General features: G+C 48.3%; 2 protein-coding genes across 2 annotated transcripts; both read right to left on the minus strand.

Annotated features, from left to right (window-relative positions):
• Nucleotides 1–589: 589 nt before the first annotated feature.
• SSR2 (signal sequence receptor subunit 2) lies at nucleotides 590–9,001 on the minus strand. The gene is made up of 6 exons (XM_087705339.1): nucleotides 8,930–9,001; nucleotides 7,684–7,841; nucleotides 5,208–5,306; nucleotides 3,729–3,837; nucleotides 2,596–2,673; nucleotides 590–1,063 (listed from the first exon to the last, which is right to left on the minus strand). The coding sequence occupies exons 2-6, from the start codon at nucleotides 7,839–7,841 to the stop codon at nucleotides 953–955; spliced, it is 555 nt and encodes a 184-aa protein (XP_087561465.1). The 5' UTR covers nucleotides 8,930–9,001; the 3' UTR covers nucleotides 590–952.
• A 2,907-nt stretch (nucleotides 9,002–11,908) lies between these two features.
• On the minus strand, nucleotides 11,909–16,155 carry TSACC (TSSK6 activating cochaperone). The gene is made up of 4 exons (XM_087703727.1): nucleotides 16,091–16,155; nucleotides 14,486–14,515; nucleotides 13,871–14,029; nucleotides 11,909–12,140 (listed from the first exon to the last, which is right to left on the minus strand). The coding sequence occupies exons 1-4, from the start codon at nucleotides 16,134–16,136 to the stop codon at nucleotides 11,914–11,916; spliced, it is 462 nt and encodes a 153-aa protein (XP_087559853.1). The 5' UTR covers nucleotides 16,137–16,155; the 3' UTR covers nucleotides 11,909–11,913.
• Nucleotides 16,156–18,267: the final 2,112 nt, after the last annotated feature.

The following is an 18,267-nucleotide window of genomic DNA, read 5'->3' on the forward strand; positions in this document are numbered from 1 at the left end:
TGGGTCCTCATTTGACCCACCTCGGAAGGACGGAAGGCTGAGTCAACCTTGAACCTGGTGAGATTTGAACTGCCAAACTGCAGCTAGTAGTCAGTTGAAGTAGCCTACAGTACATATGTGCTAGTCGTTCCCGACTCCAGGGGGCGGTGCTCATCTCCGTTTCAAAGCCCAAGAGCCAGTGCTGTCCGAAGACATCTCTGTGGTCATGTGGCCGGCATGACTCAATGCCAAAGGCGCACTGAACACTGTTCCCTTCCCACCAAAGCTGGTCCCTATTTTCTACTTGCATTTTTTAATATGCTTTCGAACTGCTAGGTTGGCAGAAGCTGGGACAAAGAACGGGAGCTCACCCCGCTATGCGGCGCTGGGGATTCGAACCGGCGAACTGCCGACCTTTCTGATCGACAAGCTCAGTGTCTTAGCCCCTGAGCCACCGCCTCCGTCACATTTTAAACCTACACCCAGTAGAAATCCAGTATATTTACTTGCCTATGGTGTATTTTGCCTCTGAAGGCGGTATTCAAACCAGGCAGACGGAAGGAGAAAAGAGAAGGAGGAAGGGGGAAAATATCTCACCAAACACCCAACAGAGAGTTTTAAGATTTATTTTTCTTTTTAAAAAAATAATCTGCCAATGCAGATCGGAGGGATCCTTTTGGGGTGGATAGGAAGCATAAAGAGGATGTTTCAACCTCTTTATGGCTCTGATGCTTCATCTACCTTCCTTGAATCTTCCTTGCACAATCCTTTCTTTTTTTTGATCGAGGAACGCAGGGTCTCAAAAGGAGAAGACATTGGGGGAGGGGGGCTGGCCCAGAGGAAAAAATCCTCCCCCCCTTGCACCCCTTCAAACTTGAGAAAAAGTTCTCCGTTGCCAAAGAAGAACCCCCCTCGATTCTCCGTCTTCTGACGACCTCCCTGGAAGAGGGAAGCGTCCAATCTGAAGGGCAGCTCAGTTCTTCTTGTTCTTGGGGGTGTCGTACTTCCTCTTGCTCGAGTACCACAGCAGGAGCGGGATGCCGATGGAGGGCAGCGTCATGACGCCAAAGGCGGCCCAGTCCAGCTTTACAAAAGAGACGGAAGCAAAGGAGTGAGCCGGAGAGGAAACGGAGCCCAGCCCACCCACCCAGATATCAGATGCAGAGTTGGAAGGGATCTTTTAGGTCATCTAGTCCAACCTCCCCACCCACCCCGCCCAAGCAGGAGACCCTACACCATTTCTGACAGATAACAGATGAACAGAGTTGGAAGGGAGCTTGGAGGTCATCTAGTCCAACCCTCCCAGTCCAAGCAGGAGATCCTATCGTACTGCTGTCTGCTGCTTAATTTAGGGAATCACAAGAACACACATAGGTTTTCATATGTTATCTCTGCCAAGCCAGCTCACTCCCATCCTATACTGATTAACAGAGTTGGAAGGGACCTTGTTGGTCATCTTGTCCAACCCCCCGCTCAAGCAGGAGACCCTACACCATTTCTGACAGATGGCAGCCCAGTCACTTCTTGAAAGCCTCCAGGGATGAAGCTCCCACAACTTCCGAAGGCAACTTCTGTTCCTTTGGTTGATTGTTCTCCCTGTCCTTATTTCCAGGTTGAATCTCTCCTTGGTCAGTTTCCATCCATTCTTCCTTGTCTGGCCTTGGAGAACAGCTTGACCGCCTTCCTCCTCTCTGTGGCAGCCCCTCAAATATTGGAAGATGCTCTCCTGTCTCCCCTGGTCCTTCCCTTCCCTAGACCAGCCAGGCCCAGTTCCTGCAACCGTTCATCAGATGTTTTAGCCTCCAATCCCCTCATCACCCTGGTTGCTCTTCTCTGCACTCTTTTTCTAGAGTCTCAACCTCTTTTTTATAGTGTGGTGACCAAAACTGGATGCAGGATTCTAGGTGTGGCCTTAGTAAGGCTTTATAAAGTGGTATTAGACATCCCTTGATCTTGATTCTATCCCTCTGTTAATGCAATTTAGGAGTGCATTGGCTTTTTTGGAGGCTGCTGCACAGGGCTGGCTCCTATTTCATTGGTTAATCATCCTCTCACAGACCATTTACCCACAGCTGGATCCCAGTTCGGGGTGGGGGGGTGGGGGGTGGGGAGGAGTTGAAACCAGAACCATCTGATGGGGAGGTACATGTGTCCCCTGGAGTGTCTGCAGAGTCCAAGGGCTCAGGACGATGCTGTCCCAGGCCCTTGCAGCATTGGGGAAAGGTGTCAATCAGAATGGGAAACTGCCTTCCTTCCAAAACCCCGGCCAGCTGATTTTCAGTCTCTGCCATTCATGCATATGGGAGGGTGCCCCGTGGGTCCCATTTTTGGTGCCAGGCGGCTTCAAAGAAGGCATGCATTGCCTTATGGGTGTGTGCACGCAAGGACAAAAAAGTTAGCCATCAAAGGTTTAGGAGGACCCTGCAAACATCTGGGCCAGATGCCAAGCATTGGGAAATGTGATTGTGTGCGTCTTTTATGCCCATTGGAACTCTGATTTCTGGATCGTAAGCAGCTTTAGGGAGGCCTGTTGTAACGTCCACCAATCGTCATAAATTGAGGGTTATCCCCGGTTATGGAAATTAAGAGCGTCGGAGTGAACTCAAGATTACTTACGAAGTGTGGGGAAAACCGCCTGTCGAACTCCCGCTGAGCCAGGATCCCGCCTTGCCCTGGGGCACTGGTGAAGCCGACCTAAAAGAAGAAATTAAAGGAGGGGGGTGTCTTGATTTGTGGGGCATGCTGGAGCAGCCAGTCCTTGGAACGACCGGTTCAGGGAACCAGATGTAAAATTAACATCCAGTTCACCCGGACCGGTCCAAATTGGCTGAATCTCACCCCTCAGGAGGCATATAACCCTTTCCAGACCGGTCCAAACTGGCTGAATCCCTCCCCACAGCATGCATATAACCCTTTCTGGACCGGTCCAAACTGGCTAAATCCCTCCCCTCAGCACGCATATAACCCTTTCCAGACCGGTCCAAACTGGCTGAATCCCTCCCCACAGCATGCATATAACCCTTTCTGGACCGGTCCAAACTGGCTGAATCCCTCCCCTCAGCACACATATAACCCTTTCTGGACCGGTCCAAACTGGCTGAATCCCATCCCCCAGCAGGCATATAACCCTTTCCGGACTGGTCCGAACTGGCTAAATTCCTCCCCTTAGTGCGCATTTAACCCTTTTCAGACAGGTCCAAACTGGCTGAATCCCACCCCTCAGCACGCATATAACCCTTCCCAGGTTCCATGCACAGAATTAGGGGAAGCAATGGCCATTGGCAACTTCAAATTCTGCCTTATCATAATATGGTAACATCAAATATCAGGAATAAAGGAAAGGTAAAGGAATCCCTGCGGAGTTTACTCTGCTGGTGATTGGAGATGGCCTTCATCTCCATTTCAAGGCCACTGAGCCAGCTGTCCGAAGACATTTCCGTGCACATTTAGCCAGCATGACATCATGGAGTGCTGTTCCCTCCTCACCAAAGTGGCACCTACTTATCGACTCGCATTTGCATGCTTTCGAACTGCTCGGTTGACGGGAGCTGGAGCGAGGACGGGAGCTCAACCTGATGCACGCCGCTCAAACCTGGTCTGCCAGCAAGCACAGCGTCTTTAACTGCCGAGCCCCCACGATGCCCCAGTTTCAGGAATAGTCTTAATAAATATTGCCTAAAAAGTTACTAGTTCATTAAGTGGACGACGCCTGCAGATACTGGCCTCTGGCCAAGGGACCTGTCACTTACCACCACCTGTCCTCCCTCCTGCACCAGGTAGGTGATTGTGGCCGACGTGAAGTTGAAGTATCCGGCCTTCAGCGGCCTGAGGACCACAGTGTGGGACACGTTGCTGGCCCTGAGCAAGTCAGCGCTAAGGAAGTCAGACACACAGGTGAAAGCAGCAGGAAAAAAAAACCACTTTGGGATACAGGTAATCCCAGGCCGATGAGCTTTGGGTCAGTAAGCATTCCAAATTCTGAAGGCACTCGGTGCACGAGGGGTCAGACAAGCAGATGCCCAAACTATTTGGTAGCCTCACATTGCAATGAACAAGGATGCACATTCAATTTCCCAGAAACAAGAGCCGTGGGGGCGCAGTGGTTAGAATGCAGTACTGCAGGCTACTTCTGCCGACTGCCAGCTGCCAGCAGTTCGATTCTCACTACTCAAGGTTTACTCGTCCTTCCGTGGTCAATAAAATGAGGACCCTGATTGTTGGGGACAAGAGGCTCTGTAAATTGCTTAGAGAGGGTTATAAAGCACCATGAAGCAGTATATAAGTCTAAGTGCTCTTCCTTCCTTCCTTCCTTCCTTCCTTCCTTCCTTCCTTCCTTCCTTCCTTCCTTCCTTCCTTCCTCCCTCCCTCCCTCCCTCCCTCCCTCCCTCCCTCCCTCCTTCCTTCCTGGCACAGTGGTTAGAAAACAATATTGCAGGCTAATTCTGCTGACCGCCAGCAGTTCGATTCTAACTACTCAAGATTTACTCAGCCTTCTGAGGTCAGTAAAATGAGGACCCAAATTGTTGGGGCTCTGTAAATCGCTTAGAAAGGGCTATAAAGCACTGTGAAGCAGTATATAAGTCTAAGTGCTATTCCTTCCTTCCTTCCTTCCTTCCTTCCTTCCTTCCTTCCTTCCTTCCTTCCTTTCCTTCCTTCCTTCCTTCCTTCCGTGCTGGCACAATGGTTAGAACACAGTATTGCAGGCTAATTCTGCCGGCTGCCGGCAGTTCAATTCTCACTACTCAAGGTTGACTCACCTTTCCGTCCTGTGGGGCAAGCCTGAGGGAGAGAAGGGGAGAGGAGAGGCCCATCGTAACTACTCATGAATGTTCAAGCTTTAACTCTCAATTTATCAAGCCCGATCACATGGTTCCCTAGCGAAGCACGGGTATCCAACCGACTAGTACGAAATATAAATCAATTTGCGCATCCTTCCCAAACTGCGTGACAGCTCTCATGCACCTCCCTGTCTGTGGGGATTGGGGGGGAGGGGGCTCATGAGTACCCCTGTGCCTTAACCTCACTCCCTAGCACATCCCCGCCCCCTACCCCAACTTAAACAGCACCTCTTGTGCACTGGCTTGAGTCCTCGAACACCCTCCCTGGACTAAGTGGCGCCTCTCGTATATTTTGCTGTTTCTCCGAACCGCCCAAGGTCAAGGGGGGCATCCGAAGGGAATCAAATAAATATCAACCCATCCATCGGGGTCTTCCGAAGAAAAGGATACGGTGCGATCCTGTCCCATTTCACGTTGAGCATCCCGGAGACAATACCAAAATCTTCTGGAGGGAAGGAGTCGTCCGACAATTCAACATCTAAGGCAGCGCTACGCACCCCAGCAGAGAAAAGAGGGAACAACAAGAACAAAGAATTTAGGCCTTGACCTACGACCCCCGCCAAGCCCCAAAATTCCCGTTGCTAAGTGAGACAGTGGTGCAGTGGATTTTTGAACCATTTTACGACTCTTGGTCAACCCTGGAGCTGAGCTGACCAAAGTCATCTTGGAAGCTTCAATGTTGCAAATAAGGTAAAGGTAAACTTTCCCTCGCACATCTGTGCTAGTTGTTCTCGATTCTAGGGGGCGCTGCTCATCTCTGTTTCAAAGCCGAAGAGCCAGCGCTGTCTGAAGACGTATCCATGGTCATGTGGCCGGCATGACTCAATGCCGAAGGCGCATGGAGCGCTGCTCCCTTCCCACCAAAGGTAGTTTTCTGCTTGCATTTTTTACGTGCTTTCGAACTGCTAGGTTGGCAGAAGCCGGGACAAATCACGGGAGCTCACTCACTAGGGATTCGAACCGCCAAACTGCCGACCTTTCTGATCGACAAGCTCAGTGTCTTAGCCTCTGAGCCCCCGCGTCCCTTACGGTTGCAAATAGATATTGCAAATAGAAACATTTTTAAAACTAGTGAATTGAACCTTAGAACTGGTGAATTGAAAATCAAGAGACAGTTTGTTTCTAGAGTAATTTTTTTATTTAAAAAATTAGACCCGTTGTTGGATAGTAACATTTTTAGGACCAACAAACTTAAGGTCTGAGTTCCAGAAGTCTTCATTGGCCTAAAAGGCTACAAAAAGCAGAAGAGGAATCCTAAACTTTCAAAAATTAAAGCATTACCGTATTTTTCAGAGTATAAGATGCACTTCCCCCCAAAAGAGGTTGAAAACCTATACACCAAATGTAGCCCCACCCACCCTTCGCCCTCTGTGCGTCCTCTCAAACGGAGCTTTTGGAGGCTGCAAACAATACCAATGGATGCTGGTAGTCAGAGGCAGATTTTTTTTTCTTATTTTCCTCCCCAAAATCTAAGGTGCATCTTGTACTCCGAGAAATATGGTAACTTGATTGCATCTTTTACATCTAGTATAATCTGGATGCCATAATTGATATTAAACCCATTCTTGGCATGTCTGCTAATGTCTCTGGAATGTAGATCCGTTTCAGTTGTGACACCTAAAGGCATGAATGAAATGTCCCAGTTTGCTCTGACTTCTGATTGACAGGTCGTAGGCTGCTATAGTTCATAAATCCTCTTTGAAGGATGCAGTCTCAACCCTGAAGCTGACCTGACTGAAGGCATCTTGGACGCTTCAGTGCTGCGACTGAAGGCGGGATTAGAGATAGCTGGGGTTTTGTAGCCAAAACAAAATACTTTCTCTTGGGAACCAAGGTCATTTTCACACCTGGTCGGAGGAAGGCGGAGTGATGTCACCAGGCAACCAAACAGTGCTGTGATTGGACCATGTGACTGATTGTTTTGAGAAAGTGACAAACTTAGTTTTAATTAGGGGAAAACCATGGGAACCTTCAGAGTCGGCTTTCACCAGATATGTCCCAATATGAGATATCCAATAAAGCTATTCTTTGAGGAATCGACCTGCCTCGGAGCTTTGCTTGCTGTAGGTGTATTACTCGTAACCCTGACATTTTTCTTGCCATGAATTATGTGAATCATCGCAGCTGTTAAGCTCGTCACACGGTCGTTAAGTGAATCGGGCTTCCCTACTGACTTTGCTCATCGGAAGGTTGCAACAGGAGATCGTGTGCCCCTGCAGCTGTCATAAATATGAGTCAGTTGCCCAGCCTCTGAGTCAGACAGTGAGGAAATTGGGGAGGAACTGGGCCAGTCCTGGAGTCTGGGGAAGGCTCGGATGAGGGCTCTGTGTCGGAGGCAGAGAGGGGGCCAGGGCCGTCTGACAGTTATCAACTGCCTTCAGAGTCAGACATCAGTGAGGCAGAAGAACAGCTGGAGCCTGTTCCCAGAGTGCGCATGCGCAGAGCTACCAGAAGGCAAGAAGAGTTAAGACAAAAGGGATGACTCGGGAGTAAGGCTTGGAGGTGATTGGCCCCTCCCATAAGACATAAAGGAGGAGCCTTTGCAGGAAGCAACTTTGTTCGTTCTGGTCGGTTTAAACTCTGAAGCTCCGTTTCGACTCTATGCTCCGTGTGGCCTTGCCAAGCTAATTACCAATTAGGTCTTTGGCAGCATTTTAAGGGAGATAAAGGTGGGGGCTTCTCAGCCTTATCCCGAAAGACTTTGGCAGACTTCTGCAGGACTCTTTACAAACTATTTGTGACTCATTACAGGCTGTGAATGAACATTATTCACAGCCATTGAAATAAAAAGAGGGTTTGGGGGTCGAAGGGTGTGGCTTTTACCGTCTCAGGAAGCCTAGGTCACAACACATTCGCCCGGACCTACCTGGAGCCAACGTTGTAGATGTTGTACTGCAAAGTGAGATCTCGGCCCTCGACGGCGTATCTGTTCAGAAGAGCCTTGGAGGCCAGAAGCCTGGCCCCTTCCTCACAGTGGACGGAAGAGAAGACCCCCACAAAGGCAAGCAGCAGTAGCAGCTTCATCTGGAAGGAAGAGGAAGCACAAGGGGTCCATTTTTGGAGGAAGCCGGGGGAAAAAAAACACTTTCCAACTTTCAGGATTGAGACGTCGGTCATTTTAAGGAGAAACAGAGACGTCGATCCATTTGAGCCCCAGGTTCAAGAACTGGTTAGGACTTATTGAGAGATGCAGAAACAGATTTATGAGGGAAGGGACCTTGGAGGTCATCTAGTCCTAGGGAGGTATCTTCTGGTTGGGGCTGTAGTCCTACCCTAACTAGAGGTGCCTGAAGTGCAAAGGTTGGGGGGGGGGGTCAAAGGAGGAGGGTAACCCAGTTGGGGGTGATGGGAACTGCAGTCCTAACCAGCTAGAAGTGCCTGGAGTGCAAGGCGGGGTGGGGAGGAGAAGGAGGGTAGCTTCTGTGTGGGGATGATGGGAACTGCAGTCCTATCCAACCAGAGGGTGCCTGATGTACAGAGGGAGGGAGGGAGAGAAGAAAGGTATCCTTCTGGTTAGGGGTGATGGGAGCTGTAATCCTACCCAACTTGAGATGCCTGGAGTGCAAGGCGGTGGGGAGGGATGGTAGCTTCTGTTTGGGGATGATGGGAACTGTAGTCCTACCCAACTGGAGGTGCCTGGAGTGCAAGCAGGGGGCAAAGGAGGAAGGTAACATGGTTGGGGGTAATGGGAACTGTAATCCTACCCAACCAGAGGGTGCCTGGTGTGCAAGGTAGAGCAGAGAGGAGGGGAGAAGGAAGGTACCTTCTGGTTGGGGATGATGGGCACTGCAGTCCTACCCAACCAGAGAGTGCCTGAGCTGCTGAGGCTGGAAACCAAGGAAAAAAGATGGAACTGCCAGGAAGGGCAATCTTCGTAGTATTTAGGCAGCGCCCCCCACCCAAGATTTCCTCCCCTTGGGAACCCCCCCCCCAATTCCCAAGGCTCTTTCTTTTTTGGGGGGGGTCTTCTTTAAGCAGAGACCCCAGAATTTCCCCCCTCCCTCCAAACAATGAGCATCTCTCCCTTCTCCCCTCCCACATAATACCCCCTCCCCTCCCGACAGCCTCCCCTCCCCATTCATAAACCCCTGGAGCGCACAGCCCCCTCGCACCTTGACTCCTGCAAGCTGCCAGCAGAACGGAAGAGAGCGTCAGCGCTCGACTGGCTCGGAGGCCCCGCCCCCGGAGCGTCACGTGCTTCCTGCCTTTGCCGCTGAGATCCCTGGGAGATGGAGTCTTCGGGCCCAGCGCCTTTTCCTCAGCCCAATCCCCTCAATAAAGTCAAGGAAAAGAGCAATTCCCAATTGTAGATCCGTCTGGTTTTTAAAAGGAAGCTTACTTTCTCGAAATCTAAAGCCAAATTAGAAAGAAAGGGGGGGGAAACGGGACCCAAACTGTGAAAAAAAAAATCCGAATGACCAAGTTGGAAGGTACCCCTGAGGTCATCTAGTCCAACCCCCCTGCTCCATCGGGGGACCCTGCCTACACTATTTCCGACAGATGGCAGTCCATCAGTAAAGGTGGCCCTTGAGTTACGATCACCATTGAGCCCCAAAGCAGAACATTGATCCAGCGAATTTTGGCCCCATTTTACGACTTTTCTTGCCACACGGTTGTTAAGCGAATCACTGCGTTTGTTCAGTGAGTCAGGGAACCTGGCTTCCCTATTGGCTTTGCTCATCAGGGGGTCGCAAAAGGGAATCACGTTGTGACCCAGGGATACTGCCATTGTCATGAGTCAAGTTGCCCGAATTTTGGTCGCACTGCCATGGGGATGCTGCAAACGGTCGTTGAGTGTGAAAAACAGTCACAAGTCACTGTTTCTCAGTGCCGTTCTAACTTTTGAATGGTCACTAAATGAACTGTTGTCAGTGGAGGACTATCTGTACATTAAAATGCAGACAACAAAAACCAGTGTTCGGCTAGAAACAGAGCACCAGGTTGCAGGAAAAAATATCCTAGGGTGGATTCACACAACATTACAATCTATTGTTTGGGAACGGCATGCTTTATTTCTTTGTTTCTATCCATCCTTTATTGCTTTTATAAATAATTCAGGTAGGGCAGAGGGACCTAAGTGTCAGCCTCTGTTTTGTTGCTTGCTTTTCGGCTGCCATTGAAACAGGGAGGGAGGGCATGGTATTTGGGTGGGGGAAATAATCTGTACAGGAGGACTGTTAATTTGGTGTTGTTCTCACCATTGTCTGCGCATGTGGAAGGAGAGGAGTTTCCCGCCAAGGCCAACTGTCCAGCATCCCAACCTGATTATTTTTGAAGATGTCTCCCACCTGACAGTTGTGGTCATATACAATTGGACTATGGACTGGGCCAGGGGTGGGTTTCTCGCCCCGTTCCAACCGGATCGGTTGGAACGAGGCCGGCGGCGTCCTCACGCACGCACGCACGCGGCGCGCGCGTGCACACACGCGGCGTCCTTGCGCACGCACACGGTGCGCACGGCACACGCATGCGTACTAGCGTCTGCGTGATGCTCCAGCTGCTCCTGGAGGATCGCGCAGGCGTTCTGCGCATGCGTGGAAAGCGCGAAATTCGAAAAAACCGGGTAAGGAGCGGGAGCGGGTGTGCGGGCGCGTGCAGGGGGGGCCTTCGCCGTTCCCGGAAGTTACTTACTTCCGGGTTCAGCGACCAACCGGATCGCAGGGACCGGTGCGAACCGGTCCAAACCCAGCCCTGGACTGGGGTTACCAAGGGGTGGGGAATGAATCATGTATTGATATCTATTGCTTTCGCGCTCTTTTGCTCAGTTCCAGCTTCGCTTCGCTTCTCATCGCTTATAATCAGTAAAAGTACACTTAATTCTGAAACATGGAGTCGAGTGGTTTCTTTCTTGGTTATTACGTGAAGGAGCCGTGACACTAAGATTGCTTCCCACTCCTATTTTACCCACAACAACCACCCAGTGAGGTGGGCTGAGCTGAAAGGAAGGGACTGAACCAAAGTCACCCAATTCATGGCTTTCATGGCTAAGACAGATCTAGAACTCACCGCCTCCTGGTGACAGGCCCAAAGTCAACCAATTCACTTTTGTGGCCAAGATGGTACTAGAACTCACAATCTCCCAGTGATTAACCAAAGGTCACCCAATTGGCTTTTCTGCCTAAGGCAGGACTAGAACTCACTGTCTCCTGGTTAAATGGCCCAAAGTCCCCCAATTGGCTTTGATGGCTAAGATACTGCTAGAATTCACTGTCTCTTGGTTTATACAATACAATACGATAGCAGAGTTGGAAGGGATCTTGGAGGTCTTCTAGTCCAACCCCCTGCCTAGGCAGGAAACCCTAGACCACTTCAGACAAATGGCTATCCAACATTTTCTTAAAGACTTGCAGTGTTGGGGCATTCACAACTTCTGGAGGCAGGTAGTTCCACTGGTTTATTATTCTGTCAGGAAATTTATCCTTAGTTCTAAGTTGCTTCTCTCCTTGATTAGTTCCCACCCATTGTTTCTTGTTCTGCACTCAGGTGCTTTGGAGAATAGTTTGACTCCCTCTTCTTTGGGGCAGCCCCTAAGATATTGGAAGACTGCTATCATGTCTCCCCTAGTCCTTCTTTTCATTCAACTAGACATACCCAGTTCCTGCAACCGTTCTTCATATGTTTTAGTCTCCAGTCTCCTAATCCTCTTTGTTGCTCTTCTCTGAACTCTTTCTAGAGTCTCCACATCTTTTTTACATCATGGCAACCAAAACCGGATGCCGAATTCCAAGTGTGGCCTTCCCAAGGCATTATAATGTGGTATTAACCCTTCACGTGATTCTACTGGGGGCCTTCACCACTAGACCAAACTCTCAAATCTTCTGTTGCACAAAAATGCGCTTCATTCAGAAATTATCTCAGCAAAGGAGCTGGTGCCTTTTGGATCAAAAGCAGATTTCTGGTGTAGCAAAACAGCCACGGCTTCAAAAATATAACAAGCACTTTATTTGCATCGCACAGCTTGCACTGCCAGTCAGTCCCACGGCACAAAATCCTGCATCGTGGGCATTGCCGCGTGCTGAGCAACGCCTGCCCAGGAGTCCCGCAGCTGCCCGCAGAAGGCCTGCATGGAAGCCAGAGGAGGCCCGTGTGTTGCCTGCTAGCTGCCCGGGTGGGGCGAGTAGGCCGGGTCCCTGGGGGCGTGCTGCTCCAGCTGGCCCCGGAGCTCCCCGTTCTGCTGGTCCTGCTGGGAGATCAGGAGGCTCATGGACTCGCGGATGTCCTGTAGCAGCGCCAGCTGCTCTTGCGCGATCTGGGTCTGCACCTGCATGTTGTTGTGTAGGCATTCAAGGAGGCCGAAGCATTCCTGCGGCTGGTGGTCCGGAGCTGCAAGGGAGAAGGCGGGGAAGGGGGCAGGGGAAGAAGGGTGACTGGCTTGCTGAGGGGAAGGTCCCACAAGCAGACAGCCCCTCGGTCTGCGCCTCAGCAACAAACTCCGGAAAAATTCTGGGGCTTTCCCCAAAAGTACATTAATATTTATTTTGTGTATTTATTACATAGGTATGTTGTTTTATTGTGTTTTACTAGTCTAAGTGAAATCTTAACATACGTTGCTAGATATATGTATATGTATGTGCAGATAGATAGATCGATCGATAGAGGGATGATAAATAGAAGATAGACAGATAGATAGATAGATAAATAGATAGACAATAAAAGAAAGATAAAAGGAAGGAAGGAAAAGAAAGACAGACAGATAGATAAATAAATATATGATAGAGAGACAGACAGAGATAAATAGATGGCTAGAGAAATAGATAGATAGACAGACAGACAAACAGACAAGACAGAGATAGAAATAGATGGATAGATAATGATAGAGAGATGATAAATAGATATAAATAGATGGATAGAGAAATGGATAGAGGTAGATAGACAGACAGACAAAGATAGATAAATAGATGGATAAATAATGATAGAGATAGGATAGACAGACAGACATAGATATAGATGGATAACGATAGACAGAGAGATGATGGATAGATATAAATAAATGGATAGAGAAATGGATAGAGAGATAAATAAAGATAGATAAATAGATGGATAAATAATGATACAGAGAGATAGGATAGATATAGATAGATAGAGGGATAAATAATGATAGAGATAGGATTGATAGATGGATAAATAGATAGATAGATAGATATAGATAAATAGATGAATAATGATAGAGATAGGTTAGATAGATTAGATAGATAGATAGATAGATAGATAGATAGATAGATAGACAGAGATAGATAAATAGATGGATAAATAATGATAGAGATAGGATAGATAATATGAGAGACAGGGAGGGATGGATAGAGGAAGGGCTAGATACTGGTGGATAGATAATAGACAGATGATATAGATAGACAGGCAGACTAGCAATATACATTAAGTTTTCACCTAGATTAGTAAAACACAATAAAATATAAATGTTAAAAAGATCTCTCTTCAAATACCAATGACACTAGGCCATCTAACCATTCAAGCGCAGGGAATGAAGCTCGTTCCCTTCCCCGTGATGCACCCTGGGTAGTGTGACAGCATGAACTAAACGAACCAGCAACTGCTGGCAGCAAGAAACAGCTAGTCCTCGAGTCACGACCACAATAGAGCCCAAAGGTTCTGTTGCTAAGTGAAACATTCAGCGAATTTCCCCCATTTTACGACTTTTCTTGCCGTAGTAGCTGTTGTGTGAATCCCTGCAGTTGCTAAGTTAGTCACAGAGTCGTTAAGTGAATATGGCTTCCCCACTGACTTTGTTAGGAGGTCGTAAAAGAGGATCATGTCACCTCCCAGGTACACTGCAACCATCATAAATATGAACCAGTTGCCCAAGCGTCCAAATTTGGATCGCGTGACCATGGAGATGCAACGGTCGTAAGTGTGGAAAATACTTTTTTTGAAAGTATTGTTGTAACTTGGTCACTAAAGGGACTGTTGTAAGTCGAGGACTACCTGTGCTGTCTGTTGTAAACCTTTTCAATTTTATAATAGGGGGCGGCTAGCATTGTGTTCTGTCTTCCAGGGATTCAGCAACCCACGAAATTCACACGCGGGACCATCCTTACAAAAATGGCGCCTTCCTCTCCCCGTCCGTGCGGCTCCGGGGTGCGGCTGGACTGGATTGGGCCTCCACTGAGTCGAGGGGAGTTCAAGAAAACTGGGCGAGGGCTTAGCGGGACACAGAGGCTTAAAGGTGGCGGCTGGGGGGCTGTCGACGTCTTCTACTGTTCAGAGAGGGAGAAAAATGAATGAAGAATTAAGAAGGATTCTTAAACCTGGACCTTTGCAGTCTTATTCCCACAGCTGCCAATACAGAGTCCTTGCCTTACAAACAGCTTTAAGGCTAGTTACGTGGGACAAATGGACGTAAGATACTCTTTTTTTACATGAACTGTTGTAAGTCGAGGACTGCCTGTATATTTTCCTGGGAGAAATACTGCTGTGCCTCTAACAGCAGCTGGATCTGCAGCAGGGAGAAGACCCTCTCTGGACTCTGAGCCACATTACAGGCCAGATCATTAATTTGTTTACAAATTAAGCAAACATTAAAACAAATTAATAAAATGAGAAGCATGAAATGATTCCTGCTGGGGGAATCGGAGAAAAGCTGGAAGTCTCCACAGCCAAAGCAGCTTTTGGTTATAAATCAACTATCACAGAATAAAAGTTTGAACACCTACGTGGGGCTTGTGAAGATCTCCTTGAAGTACCTGGAAAGAAACAGTAATTGTCATTGGTGCTTGCACTGCTCTTCTTGGTTTAAAAGTAAAGGTAAAAGTTCCCCTTGCACGTATGTGCTAGTTGTTCCTGACTCTAGGGGGCGGTGCTCATCTCCCTTTCAAAGCCAAAGAGCCAGCGCTGTCCGAAGACGTCTCCGTGGTCATGTGGCTGGCATGACTCAACGCCCCCGAAGGCGCACAGAACACTACCTTCCCACCAAAGGTGGCTCCTATTTTTCTACTTGCATTTTTACGTGCTTTCAAACTGCTAGGTTGGCAGAAGCTGGGACAAGGAACGGGAGCTCATTCCCGCTAGGGATTCAAACCACCGAACGGCCAATCTTTCTGATCGACAAGCTCAGCGTCTTAGCCACTGTGTCCCTACTTATTGACTTAGTAGACACATTTATTTCGACATGAACAGAGATAGACAACATATATTTTATATGTTGTATATGTATATAACATTATTAAACCCTAGGAAGGCCACACCCGGAATACTGCAACCAATACTGTACAAAAAAGATGTTGAGACTTTGGAAAAAATGCAGCGAACAGCAACTAAGATGATCAAAGGCCTGGAGACTAAAGCATACGAAAAACAGTTGCAGGATTTGGCTTTGGCCAATCTAGACAGGAGAAGGACTAGTGGGGACATGATAGCAGTCTTCCAGTATTTGAGGTGCTGCCATAAAGGAGAGGGGGGGGGTCAACTTATTTCCAACAGAAGGCAGGACAAGAAGCAATGGATGGAAACTAATCAAGGAGAGAAGCAACTTGGAATTAAGGAGAAACTTCGTAACAGTGAGGACAATTAACTAGTGGAACAGCTTGCCACCAGAAATTGTGGGCGCTTCATCACTGGAGGTTTTCAAGAAGAGTCTTGACAGTCACTTATCTGAAATATTATAGGTTTGTCCTCCTTGAGTTGGGGACTGGACTAGAAGACCTCCAAAGTCCCTTCCAGCTCATTCATTCTAAAACAGTGTTTCTCAACCTTGGCAACTTGAAGATGTCCGGACTTCAACTCCCAGAATTCCCCAGCCAGCATTCGCTGGCTGGGGAATTCTGGGAGTTGAAGTCCGGACATCTTCAAGTTGCCAAGGTTGAGAAACACTGTTCTAAAACATTGGATCTCGCATGTTAAACCCAGACATTGTGCCTGGAAGAAGCAAAGCTTCGTGGCATACCCGATATTGTAATCTAGCCACTGGCTTACTCAACAATCTAAGGTTAAAATAAACCTGGTTAGGATGATATGGGAGCTAACTAAGCCACTGAGGAAGTGTCATCTTCTCCATCTCCAACCTGGTACCCTACAAAAACATGGCGCTCTGCTTTTTCTCTACCTCCACTAAAGGTGACTTAGTTGGGGAACGTGGGAATTGGAGTCCAGGGCCTTCAGAGGATGTCAGGCTGGGAGTGGCTCGAATGGAAGATAACCCACGCAGCCTGCTGACTTAGCCATCCTGAGGTGCATCATTTAACCTGGACATTTACCTTAACTTCCTTTTTTTAAGCATTTGCTCACGGGGAAGAGGGTCAGGAGTGGGGGGGGACACCTACTTTTCCGATGCTGCTTTTCCTCCTGGGGGTTTAAGTCTGGCTCCATCTGAATAGGATTGGAACTCACGCCTAGAAAAAGGGAGAGCCATACAATGAAGACAAGCACAGAATGTAGCATAATAAGAGTTGGAAGGGTCTGCCAATTACCTCCACTAGACCGATTAGATCCCACAGATTAGGCCTCCTCCGAATCCCATCCGCCGGCCAGTGTCGACTGGAGACTACCCGGAGGAGAGCCTTCTCTGTGGCTGCTCCGACCCTCTGGAACGAATTCCCCGTGGAGATTCGAACCCTCACCACCCTCCAGGCCTTCCGCAAAGCCCTCAAAACCTGGTTGTTCCAACAGTCCTGGGGCTAAAGAGCTGTTGCCCCTGTCTCGAATGGTATGACTGTTGTGAGTTTTAAATTATATATTGTTATGTTGTTGTTTTTAAATCTTTTGTCTGTATCCCTCTCCCCAGTTCGAGTTGTGAGCCGCCCTGAGTCCCCTTCGGGGGAAAAGGGCAGCATATAAATTTAATAAACTGAAACTGAACTGAACTGAACCCCCTGCTCAAGCAGAAGCTTTACCTCCAGTGATGGAGCAGCCACAAAGTCCGAAGGGCAAGCCATTCCACTTATTGACTGTTTCCACCATTAATAGGTGGAATGGCAGCCCTCCAGAAGTTGTGGGTGATCCAACACAGGAGGTTTTTTTAAAGAAGAGATTTGACAACCATTTGTCCAGAATGGTATAGTTTCAAGTTTCAAGTTTCATTTTATTTATAGGCCGCCCAATCCCGGAGGACTCCGGGCGGCTTACAGAGAGGGGAAAGAAAATAAAATAAAAATAAAATAAAAATAAAATAAAAATAAAATAGACAAGTTAAAAAACAACACAGATACATTCACTCCATTCGGGGCTGGACCTCAACGATGAAGTCAACAGCCCCAGGCCTGCCGGAATAGCCAGGTCTTGACAGCTTTTCTGAAGGCTATGAGAGTGGGTGAGGTCCGGATTTCTGGGGGTAGTTCGTTCCAAAGGGTCGCAGCAGCCAGAGAAGGCCCTCCTCCGGTGAGTCGCCAGCCGACATTGTCTGGCTGACGGCATCTGAAGGAGGGCCTTCTCTGTGGCTGCTCCGACCCTTTGGAACGAACTACCCCCAGAAATAGGACCTCCTGTTGGGAGCAGGGGGTTGGACTAGAAGATCTCCAAGTCCCCTTCCGACTCTGTTATTCTCTTAACCTATTCTCCAAAGCACCTGAAGGCAGGACAAGAATCAATGGATGGAAACTAACCAAGGAGAGAAGCAACCTGGAATTAAGGAGAAATTTCCTGACAGTGAGGACAATTCATCAGCTTGCCTCCAGAAATTGTGGATGCTCTATCCCTGGAGGCTTTTAAGAAACCGGACAGCCACTTGTCTGAAATGGTATAGGGTCTCCTGCTTGAGTAGGGGCTGGACTAGAAGACCTCCAAGGTTCTGCCCTGCCTGTTCCTTATCCCATCCCATCGTTTCTCAGCCTAAGCTGTGTGGACTTCAAGTCCTAGAATTCTTCAGCCAGCCGATCCGCACACAGACACACAAACATTTGGGTCCCGAGTGTTTCCTTTTCAGTTCCTCTCACAAAACAGAAAGCAAAAAATACCTGCACCAGAAGAACTCAATTCTCCAAAAACCCCAGACTGATCACTTACTCAGACTCAACAGGTAGAGCTCCTTGAGTCCAAAATTTATGTTGCTAAGTGAGACTGTTGTTAAGTGACCCTTGCTCTATTTTACCTTTCTTGGCACATTTGTTAAGTGAATCACCACAGTTCTTAAATTAGTCACACGGTTGTTAAGTGAATCTGGTTTCCTCATTTAACTTTGCTTGACAGAGGAGGATCCTATGACCCCGGAACGTCATAAACCGGAGCCAGTTGCCAAGCGTCTGAATTTCGATCATGTGACCGAGGCTCCAATGGTTCTAAGTGTGAAAAATGGTCACAAGTCACTTTTTTTGGTGCCTCCGTAACTTTGAACAGTCAGTAAACGAACCAACATAACTTGAAAACTAGCTGGAATTATATGGCCGGCTGGGGAATTCTGGGAGTCAACGTCCACAATTTTAAAAGTTGCTAAAATTGAGAAACACTGTATTAGGGTCGTCTGTATCATAGCTGAAGAAGCTTGTTGGATGAGAAGCGAAACGCC

This window comes from Thamnophis sirtalis, unplaced genomic scaffold (assembly GCF_051295495.1).
Source record: "Thamnophis sirtalis isolate CommonGarterSnake01/CBP01778 unplaced genomic scaffold, rThaSir2_p1.2 scaffold_2, whole genome shotgun sequence".
Lineage (NCBI taxonomy): Eukaryota > Metazoa > Chordata > Lepidosauria > Squamata > Natricidae > Thamnophis > Thamnophis sirtalis.

Bases quoted from the DNA above. Each gene is read 5' to 3' on its own strand.
- SSR2 (XM_087705339.1), bottom strand. From the start codon at position 7,841: ATGAAGCTGCTACTGCTGCTTGCCTTTGTGGGGGTCTTCTCTTCCGTC. The intron at 2,674-3,728 runs GTAAGTGACAGG...TTCTTCTTTTAG, and splicing joins AGGAGGGAGGACAGGTGGTG to GTCGGCTTCACCAGTGCCCC. The intron at 1,064-2,595 runs GTAAGTAATCTT...TCTTTTGTAAAG, and splicing joins GGCGGTTTTCCCCACACTTC to CTGGACTGGGCCGCCTTTGG.
- TSACC (XM_087703727.1), bottom strand. From the start codon at position 16,136: ATGGAGCCAGACTTAAACCCCCAGGAGGAAAAGCAGCATCGGAAAA. The intron at 14,516-16,090 runs GTAGGTGTCCCC...GTTTCTTTCCAG, and splicing joins GGAAAAGCAGCATCGGAAAA to GTACTTCAAGGAGATCTTCA. The intron at 12,141-13,870 runs GTAAGGATGGTC...TCTCCCTTGCAG, and splicing joins GAGAGGAAGGCGCCATTTTT to CTCCGGACCACCAGCCGCAG.